The 13,665-nt window shown below is 37.6% G+C and overlaps 1 protein-coding gene across 1 annotated transcript in view; it reads right to left on the bottom strand.

Moving 5' to 3' along the window:
• LOC150080645 (protein FAN-like) overlaps positions 1–13,665 on the bottom strand; it is a 411,353-nt gene that overhangs the window by 32,617 nt on the left and 365,071 nt on the right. Inside the window, exon 31 of the mRNA XM_090380769.1 lies at positions 5,306–5,408. Coding sequence (XP_090236895.1) covers positions 5,306–5,408 — 103 coding nt within the window. The remainder of the gene's footprint in view (positions 1–5,305; positions 5,409–13,665) is intronic.

The following is a 13,665-nucleotide window of genomic DNA, read 5'->3' as shown; positions in this document are numbered from 1 at the left end:
TTCAACCCATTATTGTGCAGTTGACGTTTCTTCTGCACATGAACCTTCTCAGTGTAAGGATCACCTATCCAAAGGCAAATACAATCTCACTGTAGTACCATGCAAATCCAGGTTATTTATTTCCTGGCTCAGTCCACATACGAAGGTGGAGGTTTTACATGAATTCATTAGAAATGAAATTGAAGTGGTAGTTGAGGTTTGTGCACTAAGAACTAAACATCCATCCTATGCTTCTTTCCTGGTGACCTGCAATACATTGGATGAAAAGTAAACTATTAGATCAGACCATTTAAAATCTACAACAAGAGTACAAACACAATGTGGAGAAGAATGACAGTTAGCAATCATGGTGCAGAAACAAATCTTGTTGTTCTCTTTTGAGGCTTCTACTGTGTCTGTCCATACAGGGACAAACGATGATAGCTATCAGCAATCTCTTCATATATATTATCAGAACTTAGGAGTCTAGTGAATAAAACTGACAAATTTAGAATCTTGCTTTGCTCTCTGGAGTTTATATCTTCACAGAAACATGGCTACACGATGGGATTCTGGATTCGGAAGTGGCAGCAGTGGACTATACTGTCCTCAGAAGAGACTGTTATTGTTTGTTTGTTATTTGTTTTTTTTTTTTTTAGGAGCATTAGCAACTAAGGCCATATTGCTCCGGAATATGCGGTGGTCATTCCCTGACCTTTCCGCATCCTCCGTATTTGGTGGTGACGGGCTCGAACCCCAGTCTAATCAAGAAGCGTGTGCTACACACTGCTGCTCCTTCCCACCTGGCTATGGAGGTGCCTCAAAAGAGACGGGACCTAGGGGAGGTAGTGTTGTGATCATTATCTCAAACCAATTTGCAGTAACAATGCATAGGACTTTCCACAATATCAAAGGAATCCTTTGTCAGCCGAAGGTTCATAACAAAACTGTTCTAACTATAGCTATCTACCTTCCACCCCCGGTCAATCTTGTTATGGAGAGGCTGTTGCAAGAGCTTTGTGAGCTTGAAATGTTTTTTTCACCAGTCGGATGAGGTTTACTTGTTTGGAGACTTCAATATTCAACACTCCCCACCAGGCATTGAGGAGTCATCCGCTAAAACTAGGCTGCTGTATGACAACATGTCTGAACTGGGCCTCAAGCAATATAACAATACTTGTACAAGAGGCAAGGCATTGCTGTATCTCATTTTTGCATCCAAGCAGATCTTTATTTTAGAAGCAGTTTCGTTTCTGCCATCTGATCACAAGGCTTTAAGCTGTCAAATAAACATATCACAGAAAAGTACATGCACTACTCTTGTCCCAGCCAAGCTTAGCTTAAGGAAAGCAGACTGGCAATTATTAGGGCACAAACTTGATTGCATTGATTGGTTCTCCTTCCCACATATTAATGATCTTGACACAGTCACCGATCATCTTATTATCACAATCTCTTCTATCATTCAAGACGTCATACCTCTCTGTAAAAACTACAGGTACAAATTTCCTCATTGGTTTACAAATTACAAATTTCCTCAATGGCAGACATAATTGCAATTACCTGAGCCAAACAGCAGTTCAGAAAACACTTCAGGGCGATACATGATGAAACATATATGTCACTGTTCAAGGACCATAGAAGCAACATTAAAAGGATGATCAGAAATCAGTACACACTCGTTATAGTCAATCAATTCAACGTAGTTTCACGGTGAATGGAGATCTGAAGATTTAGAACATGCTTAAAAATTCTAATAACTGCTCAACAGGGTCATTGAGTGTGATGGCAAGCCTACAACCTGTGACGAAACTAAAGCAGATCTTTTTGCGACCTTTTTCTCCTTGTTTTCCAAGAAAACTGCAGCTACGGCTACTTCAACTTATCAATTTCAAGTCATTACGGATGATACGCTCAATCTCTTGGTGGACACAGCCGTATCATTCAAGCACTTCAGAAACTTACAGAAGATTTTTCAGCTGGCCCAGATAAGATTCCACTTATCTTGTGGAAGAAATGCTTACCACAACTTAAATATATAATATTGCATATATTCAATCTTTCTGTTAAGACTGGTATTTACTCCACTCACTACAAAATAGTCAATGTTATTCCTATCCCAAAGAGCAGCGCAATCCACTCACTAGAGAATTACCATACCTTCTGAACTTGCTGGCAAAAATTCTGGACGCTAACATTCACAACCAATTAATGGAATATTTTCAGCACTTCATCTGCGACAGCCAACATGGTTTCACCAGTGGTAGTTGAGCGGCCCCTGGTTTCACCAGGGGCCACTCAACTACCACTAATCTTCTCACTATCTGACAGCAGGTTCTAGACACTGTCGATCGTGGAGGATAGGTTGATGTGATCTACACAGACCCTATTAAGGTTTTTGACACTGTCCAGCATAATCAACTTGCTAAAAAACTAAAGCTGCTATGGAATACTTGACCCTCTACTATCCTGGTTGATGAGTTATATTTCATATCACAAACATAGGGTGATCATTGGACAGGAAGTCTCAAGGGAATTTTTTCCATCGAGAGGAGTACCTCAGGGATCATCTCTTGGGCCTCTTTTATTCACCATCTTTGTCAATAATCTACCACAATATGTTGAGAGAGGTGATATTAAGATCTTAATGTTTGCTGACAATGTGAAACTATATTCACATATCAACAGTCAAGATGATGCAGTTAACCTTCAGGCTGCTTTCAACTCTTTCACTAATTGGGTTGCTTTGAATGGTCTGAAGGTTAATCCTAGGAAATACAGCTCTATTTCCTTTGCAGCTTTGAGGAAAACTAAGGTTTTAGTTAATCAATATTACATCAAGAAGATGCAGATTTCCAGCATTGCCGAAGTTAAAGATCTGGGAGCTACTTTTACTGCTAGATATGGGTTTGATAAACATGTTAGAAATATACCAAACCAAGCGAAAAAACAAATTGGCTTCATTAAATGGCAGATGAACAGATTTCAAGATCTTCAGTTCTCTGTGATGCTATTCAAACAACTGTAGTCCCTATACTGGAGTTTGCTTCTCCTATATGGAACCTACACTATGCATACTTGATAGAACAAATAGAATTGCTGTAGATGAAATCTGTCCACTATCTTTCCTGAAATAATCCCATGTTTTACCACAGAATATTCTACAGAAATCTCTGTTCCTACTTCAAGCTTCAATCTTTGGAAACTTGGCGAACTGTTCTTGATCTAAAAATATTGTACCATATCTTCTCTGGTTCAACCTATCTGCTGGATCTTCACGCTCCAGTGGTGGCTACTAGACAGAAGACTATATTCCACATTGGTAACTCTAGATTACAGATATCCAGGAACTCCTTCTTCAAAAGAACACTGGCATTCATGAACAAGTTTGAACTGGATATGGCTGTGAACAAGAAAGTTTCATAGAATTATTTGCAATAGGTTGACTGGCCAACGGTTGAGTTCTGGAGACAACGGTTGATGTCTTCATTAATTTGTGTATGTGATGATGTCTCCTGCAGCAATCTACTCACTACGATTTTCTTGATGGCAGTGGACTTGACGTCATGAATACCTTTTTTATTTCTGTGAATTGGACTTTTCCCATGTGAAGAACTCTAATTTTACAAAGTGTGTTATTCAACTATTTATTTTTATGTTTTGTACAATCTTGTTCTGTTATCCTTATCTGCTCTGTTATACAGTTTAACTGGGTGCATGCCTGTTGTGTATATGTTAAAATATAAAATAAAATATTAAAGACATTGAGGTGAGGTAACAGGGAGGTGGAATGTCAACATGATGGCTGACTATTGCTGGATGCTGAAGAGGGACTAAAGTAGAAGGATCTGCCATAAAATCAAAAATGAAAATCTGACCCATTGTAGATCAGTATTTAAAATGAGAAGTGCATGATTAGTGGACTTTTTTACCACATTGCTCTTTTTAATAGTATTTTCAACATGCATTTAAATATAAAAGTCTACTAAAAGTAGATTTTTATAATATCAGTGCACAAATTCTGCAAAAATTAATAAAAATTTGTGAAAAATCTAATTTTTTTTTCATAATTTTTGAAGAAACCTGACGAATAGCTACTTTTCAAGCTGTGTAACACATTCATTCTTAAGGCTCCCCCTCATATGGGTGTCCTTTTGCTATTCTCACCTGATAGATCACCTGTCACCAGACTCAAAAAGCTCAATGTCTTTCAGTAGACTTGAACACAATACTCCAAATACTACCTCTCCTTATGGTGAATAATAAGTAAAATGCTATGTGCTTCCTGGGTATCTGCTTACACTGCATGCAAACCTTCATATCTGATTGTATTATAATACCCAAGCCTCTTTCCTCATTTAAATACTTAGGATCAGTTCTACTTAGTGCATAAGCTATTCTCAGGTTATGCTTTCCCTACATTCCCTACACTGGCAGCATTAAAATGTAACTGCTGTTTCTGTAACTATCCATGAAGCCAGTATAAATCATTCTAAAGCAGCTCAGCTTGACCTACATTGTTAAACACCCTCCTGATTGTTCATATCAATTGCAAATTTCAACACTGCATACCTTATTTTGTCAATATAATTCAAGATCAGAAAAAAAAAAAAAAAAAATGCTCTTTCCCTTAAGGGAATATCATGGAATCTCACTTATAATTCTGGCCTACTCCAAAGAATGACCATTTATAACAACTGTCTTCCTCTTGTCTTTCAGTCATCCTTCAGTCTGCCTCAGGATCTTGCCCATAATCCCAATTTGGTGAAGTTGTACAGCAACTTCCCATGTGGAACCCTGTCAAATTCTTTGTTAACTTCTAAGTATATAATACCAAAAATTGTTTTGCAGCCAATTTCTGCATGACACCTGTTAGAGTAGTTTATGACATTGGTCAAACAAGATTTCCCCTTAATAATGCCAAGTTGCAGTCCATTTAGGATATTATACTTCTTAAGGTGATTTTGTAAAGTATCCTTGGCTGCAGACTCCGACTTCCTCTGATGTTGAGTAAAAATAACTGGTATACAGTTATTTAATCTTATTTAGTCCTCCCCCACCCATCTACACTGCACTTTTCCAATTCAGGGGGATTATCCTGGAGTCTGATAATGCCCTCATGATTAAATAAAAATGTCTAGCACACTCCTTTGCAGCTTCTCTCATAGGCATTAGTCATAAACCCATTTTTTAGTTTTAGGAAAACTAAAAAAGTACAGAATTCGACTATTTTTTTTAAAGGAAATATGTTTCTGAAATATAATTTAAATCTAAAGATTTTAATTTTAAATTTATACAGAGTATTTAAAAAAAATGATATTATTACCTTAATTCTTCTCCAGCATCCTTACTAAAGAGCTGTGTCCCTGTTTTTACATCCATTACTTTCAAGGTATGGTCTCTGCTGCAGGATATCACCTTACTGCTATCTAGGAGTTATTTAATTTTAATATGTTTTGAAAATAAAACTAAAAGGCTTGGGAGAAAACATCAAATTATACACACAAATATGAGCAATGACAAACTATATTAGGGCACTTAGTTGTTTACATTAACTAAAATGTTTATTCATAATAGTTACATGACTGCTTATTCTTATTCTTGTTATTATTTAATATTTTTTACCAATCAGAACTTCATTGCTATTTTTAAAATTCAAACAGCCATAATTCTACAACTGTTTAGAATTGAACCCATGTTGATATCAACTTTTCGGCTTAAAATCACTCAAGAAACCAACCAATAATGTTTGGCCAATTCCTCCATAGAAAGGATGTGTAAGATATCCTTCTTGTATCAAAGGTAAAAATCAATGGGTGCAAGCTCAGGAAATACTGGAGGACATTCCAGATATTCTCTTTGACTAATATCACACATTCAGATGACCTCTGACTGCAAGTGAAGAATGAAGTGGGGCACCATTATTCTAGAACCACATTCAACTATGGATATCAAGAGGGATGTTTGTTAACATTACAGTAATGTCTGTTCAGAAGAAAAAGTAAATATATGCACCATCTGTCATCCTACAGGGCAGACAAATGAAGACTCAGAATGTTGCTGCCTTAAATGTTTAATCTGAATCTGTGCTGGAAAGGAGGTGACACATCATACAAGGGTTATACAAAGGGTACTAGGAAAGTTTTGCAATACAGCTTTGTTTATTTAATTTTTTCAAAGTAATTTCCTCTACATTCAATACACCTCTCCATCCTCAGAAACCAATCTTTAAACCAGTTCTGCCAAATTTCACTAGGGAGTAAAGCACACTCGTTGTCCCAAGCCCGTAGAAGGTCCTCATCACTGGAAAACCGCCTCCCTTTTAGCTTCATTTTCACATGCGGGAACAGTGCAAAGTCGCAGGGAGCAAGGTCTGAACTGTAGGGAGGGTGCTCGAGAAGTTTCAGTCGTGTCGTGGTCAAATATTCGGTGCAGGCTTTGGCGCGGCGAGCTGCAGCATTATCGTGATGGAGGTACCAGGTGTCCATTCTTGACTTTGGCCGCAGGTTCTTCATAGATCCAATGACTTTAGGCAGGCATTGTTCAGTATACCACTTAGCTGTGACTGTCTTCTGCGTGTCCAAAACGACACGTTCCACAATTCCACTCGATTTAAAAAATACAGCTATCATTTTCTTCTTTACAGATCGGGATTTTCTGACAATTACTGGTGTGTCGTCATCATCAAAAACCCAAACTTTGTTTTGAGCCTTGGTCGGCAGACCGTAATAGTACAGCCAAGTCTCGTCACCTGTCACGATGTTGTTCACATACCGAGATTGTCCCTTATCAAACTTTTTTAACATCTCCCGGCACCAAGTCACACGTCGTGTCATCTGCTCTTCAGTCAGTTGATGCGGCACCCAGAGAGAACAAAGTTTCTTCACGTGCAAATGATCTTGCAGAATCGAACGAATTGCTGGTGCATTTAGGCCCAAAGTATCCTCTATCTGTTGGTAGGTCACTCGCCTGTTTTCGTCAAGCATTTTCCTCACAGCAGTAACGTTTTCCTCCGTAACTGACGTTCGTGGCCTTCCCGGCCTCTCAGAATCCTCCAGAGTGAAATTTCCCCTTTGGAATTCTCTATACCACCTGAATATCATTGTACGATGTGGACAATCATCATCTAGTGCAAGAGTCATTTCTTCTAAGCACTGGTCTATGGTTAAACCACGCACGAAATTATACCGCAAAACTGTCCTTATCTCATTTCGTGACCACGATGCCATCGAAAGCACTTTACACTCTCACTACTAATGAATAACTGATCCCATCGACTTGGCGCGACGGCTACTATGCACGTATGAACATGTCTCAACATGCAGCAACAAGCAGCTTCCTGTGATTCATTGTTGCGTCATATTGCAAAACTTTCCTAGTACCCTTTGTACTAAGACCAATAACTGAGTTAGTCTGTTGTGACATAAGCACTGGGAAAACGAAAATTAGAGTAGGAGTGTGCTATAAGCCTAATGACTGTGATGAGTATACCAAACAACTATACAGAGAAATAGAGTGGGCCAATAAATCAAAATGTCTCAGTAATGGATGATTTTAAGTTTACAGGTGTTGACTGAAATTTGTGGGTTGCTCATTCACACATTAGACTTATGTGGATTTATTGAATAACTGTTTTCTACAACAACATATTAGAGAGGCAAAACGAGGAAGTAGTAATCTTGATCTGGTTATCAGCAGTGATTCTTCATGCATTAAGAATCTGTATGTAAAAGATCCACTCGGTGGCACTGATTGCAGTGTACTGAGGTGGAATTTATTTAAAGATGTTAACTACTGCCAAGAGTAAACAGAAGAGTTTTGCTTTTGTAAAGGTGACTACAGTGGTCTCAGATGGTCCTTAAATTCTATATAGTGGGATCAAATGATGTAGTTACCAACAGCAAATTCTAAATGGGAAGTAATTGACAAGCTACTAGGCTATTAGAATTGAACCCATGTTGATATCAACTTTTCGGCTTAAAATCACTCAAGAAACCAACCAATAATGTTTGGCCAATTCCTCCATAGAAAGGATGTGTAAGATATCCTTTACTTGTATCAAAGGTAAAAATCAATGGGTGCAAGCTCAGGAAATACTGGAGGACATTCCAGATATTCTCTTTGACTAATATCACACATTCAGATGACCTCTGATTGCAAGTGAAGAATGAAGTGGAGCACCATTATTCTAGAACCAATTGGATTCTAGAATTAATTGGATGTCACATAAACTAATGAGACTTGTGGCCAGAGAAGAAAAATAATGGGATACATATAAATTATCAGGTGATACAGAAGCCTATGCTAGATATAAACTGGTCTGCAATCAAGTTACAAAGGAGGTTAGACAAGGCAGATTATGAGAAATCTATGACAAAGGATGCAAAAAGAAAAAAAAAAAAAAAGCACAACAGATTTCTTTACTTATGTAAACATGAGAAGGAAGGGGATGAATCATATTTGCCCACTTGATATCAGTGGTTTAACTATTGATGATTCTGCTTGGTTTGCTGACAGGCTGAATAAGTATTTTGCATCCACATTCACAAAGGGGGTTCAAAAGGTGACACAAGTAACTATAGACCTGTTAGAGTAACTTGTGTTCCGGGAAAAATAATGGAGTCACTGGTTACAGAAGCATTGCAGGATCATGTAGACAAGACTGCAGTAATAGTTAAGACACAGCATGGGTTTGTTAAAGGGAGGTCTTGTCTGACCAATTTGATTGGATACTATGATGTGGTCACAAAGGAACTGAATGTCAAAAAATAATTTTGCTATCATATACTTGGATTTCAGGAAAGCTTTTGATACTGTTGCACATGGAAGACTGCTGTACAAATTGGAGAGGTATGGCATTAAGGCAAGTTGCTACAATGGATAAAGGGATGGTTGATTAGGAGACGACACAGAGTGGTAATCAATGGACACTGCTCTTCGTGAACTAACTTATTAGTGGAGTTCCCCAGGGTTTGGTGCTGGGCCCATTGTTGTTTTGTGTATTCATCATTGATACTGATGAAGGTATATCAGGATTAATGTCCAAGTTTGCAGATGATACAAAGGTTGGCAGGGTTGTTAATGACAGTAAAGACAGTATGCTACTCCAACTGGATCTATATAAGTTGGGCAAATGGGCTGAGAAGTGGCAACTGAAGTTTAATATTGACAAAAGCAATTAACCCAAGAGAAACATACCAACTGTGTGGTACTACACTCAGGGAAGTGGAAAGTGAAAAAGACCTGGGGGTAATCGTGCAGTCAAATATGAAGTTCGCTGAGCAGTGCAGATGGGCTGCCAGGGCAGGTCATGGTGTCTTGTCAACGATATACAGGAATTTTGCTAGCAAGGACAAACACATCCCATATACCCACCTGTTTCATGATGATTGCCATCAGTCCCTGAAACCCCCAGCACCCGTCGCTTCAGGTCACTACTTATTCTAATAGAAGTTGTGCAAGAATCACCTTCACCTCTGCCTGCGGCTACTTTTAACCTTTTAGTCTGTGAATCTCCCCCCAAGCTAGCAGTTTTCCGACCCACCTAACACTGCCTCGATAGCATCAGCAAATATTCTTGCACCCTTTCTATTTATGTGTATCCCATCCCTGTAGAAGCAGTCTCTCCTGTTAATAAGCACAGACCAGGCTGAAAAAAATTTTACTCCTTGAGCCTTGCACATTTCCTCCAGGGCCGAATTGATTGACAAGGCTCTCATCATGTACTCCCTCTTATTGTGTCTGGGCAGAATTGCAGACACTTTCAAATTTATCCTAATTCACGACTTTTTTGCAACTTTGACCTGTACTTGTTAAGTAAATCTGCAGATCTCCTACTCTTAATGTCATTGGTGCCAATGTGTACAACGATATCACCTTTTGTTTGTTTGTTTGTTATTTGGTTTTTAGGAGCATTAGCAACTAAGGCCATATTGCTCCGGGATATGCGGTGGTCATTTCCTGACCTTTCCGCATCCTCCATATTTGGTGGTGACGGGCTCGAACCCTGGTCTAATCAAGAAGCGTGTGCTACGCACTGCTGCTCCTTCCCACCTGGCTACGGAGGTACCCGTATCACCTTTTGTGCCCTTAAAAGATGACATATGCTTTACGTCATCAACTTTTGCCACTGGCAGATATACCCTGGTCCTGTTCCATCTATCCTTTTTACACAATATATTCCCAGTCTCCCTGACAATAGAGTCACCAACAATAACTAGATCCTTTGGGACCAGCACGTTCTGCCTTGGAGACTGCCGCTGTGTTGCCTGATGCCCAGGAGTGAGCTCTGGCGTTGAGTTTGGCAGCTGAGAGCTTGACGGGCCCCTCATATTAATTTCTTCGAGGGCATCTACTCTACACCTCAAGCTCTCATAGACGCCCAGTAGAATGCCGAGTCCTTGCCTAATTTCTAGACACTCTCTGCACCTGGAACACACAAAGACATCCTCCTTTGTTAGATCGTGTTCTGTTCCAGAGAGTTCGGCAAACATTTCACAAGTTGCACATTTTTTTAGGCTGTGATGCATTGGAGAATTTCCCCCCTCAGTTCTCCCCAGAGTCACAGCACTCCTGCCACTTTGTGCCCGTTGCTTTGCTGCTCTAATCTGGGGCACGATATTTTAAATTAATAAGATCAATAAATTTAATTAATTAATTGTCAATACTACGCTATCTAATAGAATCCTAAATGCAGTGATGCGTATTACACTATATAATTATACGTTAGAGCTGTCTAGTTACACAATTAAAAATTTGAATTCCCTACTACTCTATACAAAAACAATGGCTGCAAGATTTGAACGAAACAACAGTTTTACGTATATTAAGTAGTAATCTACAAAAACTCTTTATCTAAATTAAAAATAAAAATAACCAGCGTAACAATAACTATAAGACTACATATAAAGTATAATATAAAATAACAATTAGGTAAATAAAAAGGGAAACACTTATCGCTTTTTCGGAGCCTGTAATTCACAGCTGTAATTTTTAAAGAGAGTCAGCGCCCTCTTTAAAATGAACATGTTGTGAGAGGTTATTAGCAATTGCAAACTGAAGCCAGCTATAGTTGTGAACATCATGATGTCCTAATGATGATGAAAATTACCTCACTATTAGAAAAGTTGGACTGGAGAAAGTCAAGTTTCAAATAAGTTTCATTTCAAATTCAAGTGATTAGTGGAGTTGAGAAAATGATATAGGCAACAGATGAATTTAACAGAATGGAGTAGAGAGATTTAAATCAGAGAAGATCGAAAGGAAGGGTTTCCAAATTAGTCTTTGACAGGGAATACCAGAGAAGACCTATGCATAAATACCGCTTTTGAAGCAAAAGGAATTGTATAGTGAATAATTACGACAACTGATAATTGGAGGTCTGTCAGAAAAAATAAGGGGGCTTGACAGACAGACAGTAAGCAGTGATGGACTTCAGTGTGACTCAAACCAAGACCACATATATTTGTGCAATGAGTAAGTTTTTTTTGTCATTTAACAAAATCTTGATTCTCCAAAAGGAAGACTTAGCTCTTATTAGATAGGTTGTCATAATCAGCCAAAATTAAATGATTCTAAAAGTTACCTTATTCTTTAGTTTATTGCATTCAACTTTATATTATATATCATCGTAAAATCAAGAAGTTCTGTAATTATAGATATTGTTCCATCATCAATGTATTGTTTACTTTCTTAAACAATGCATTAGTATATAAATAATGGACAAGAGGCCAATAAATACAGTCTGTCCTCGTATAGCACGATAGTTGTGTTCCTAGAAACCCTCGTGCAATGCAAAATCGTGCAATATAAACAACAGACCCTATGGGAAAAGTGGGGTTATGTGCCGATCACCCAAGATTGAACACATATTTGGAACCAAAACATTACCAAAGACAATAAATAATCGGGTAATTTTAATCGTTATAAAATACTTACGTATTTTATAACGATTAAAAATACGTAATAATAAATATAATATATTTTTTCATTATAATATAATAAATAATAAATAATATTTTTTATTATTTATTATATTATAATAAAGTATTTTTAGTATTTTTAATACTAAAAAAGTATTTTTTACGAATAAAATACGTATTTTATTCGTAAAAAATTTATTATATTAAATAAAATAGTCGTAATAAAATGCTTACGTATTTTATTACGACTATTACGTAATAAAATATTGCTAATGCTTTTGCTTCTATCGTAAGCAAACTTGTGTTTTGTTTGATTTTCTATCCAAACAGATGACAGCCGTTCCATCTCTTCCAATTCTGTGTCTTAATCTAATGGATTTTAACTACACTTTTGAGTTGTTCCCGCTATGAAAGTTGTTTTTATTTTCTCCGCATTCTTTGTAATTCTCGGCGTTGCCTCATTTAGGTCTGTAGCATGTGCAATATCACATGGTCTTTCATTTCGCTCAAAGCATTTCACAATTTCATATTTTTTTCTCTATCGACAGAGGCGGACTGGCCATAAGCCTTACCGGGGAAACCCCGGTGGGCCGGTGTGATTTTGGCCATAAACACTAGTATGAGGCCACTATAAATTTTCCCGGGTAAGAATTTTTGATCCAGTCCGCCTCTGTTTATCGATATTCCTTTTTTTTTTTTTTCTCTTTCTGAATCTGCAGTGGCTTCACCAGGACACTTCCTTTTCACACCTTTTAAGTATAGCGCAATTACAAAATGAGGAGGCACGCTTAATACACATAAACAAAGCTGCGCGCGTATAGCAACTGAATAAACAACACCGTAAAGGCCGAGATACATTATTAACACCTCACATTTTACTAAAGCACATTTCTAGGGGTTACTACCATAAAACAATAAAAACAATTTCCAGTTTCGTTTCTGCTAGTGGAATCTGTTATAAACTGGTTGTAAACTCGATCCAATTGCATTTGCGATAATACCGATAGCTGGAATTGTGTGGGTTTTTACGTTATTATGGTGAAATGTGTTTCCCCTTCACTGATATAAAACACATAAATACATTTTCAGAATCTTCTTCATTCCTATCGTGTTGCGTTCGGTTGGGGTGATTTCGCATTCGACTGCCATTTCTTGTAAACACAAAGACGAATCGTGCATAAGCGAATTCGGTTCATGTTATATAAGATAACGTTCCCCTATTTATAAATCGTGTATGATCGAATTCGTGTAATGTAAACACGTGTTATATGAGGACCGACTGTACCACCATAATTTATAAATGGAAAGGAAAAACTTTACAGATGAATGGATTTAGAGAATATCTTTTAATTTTTTAACTTTTTAAAAATAATTCTGTTAAATTTCATCACATCTGGATCTGAGTATTTTTTGGGACTAGAGCAAGTCATAGCTATCCAACAGTATACATGTACTGGTTATGTTTATAATAAAGATGTGAAAATCATATTGTGTAAAGACTCTGTTATGGAATTAATATACCACATTTGTAATTCAGTATCATTGCAATGTTTGTAAGTCAATGACATTTATCGATTTATGCATAAACGTTGATTTTGAATTTTTTTTTTTTTTATTGTGCCTGAACATGGTAGATGCTTAGGTGGTAGATGATTTTCATCAACCGGTGAAATACCACCACTTTGCTTATTGGAGGCTTGAAGTGGTGAAACCCATGTTTAGTCTCTAGAGCAAAGTTTCCGGCATCCCCTTCCCCCCATACTTT

The sequence above is a fragment of the Mastigoproctus giganteus genome, chromosome 9 (assembly GCF_048544385.1).
Source record: "Mastigoproctus giganteus isolate SK-2022 chromosome 9, ASM4854438v1, whole genome shotgun sequence".
NCBI lineage: Eukaryota > Metazoa > Arthropoda > Arachnida > Uropygi > Thelyphonidae > Mastigoproctus > Mastigoproctus giganteus.
This window is presented reverse-complemented; position numbering and strand designations above follow the sequence as displayed.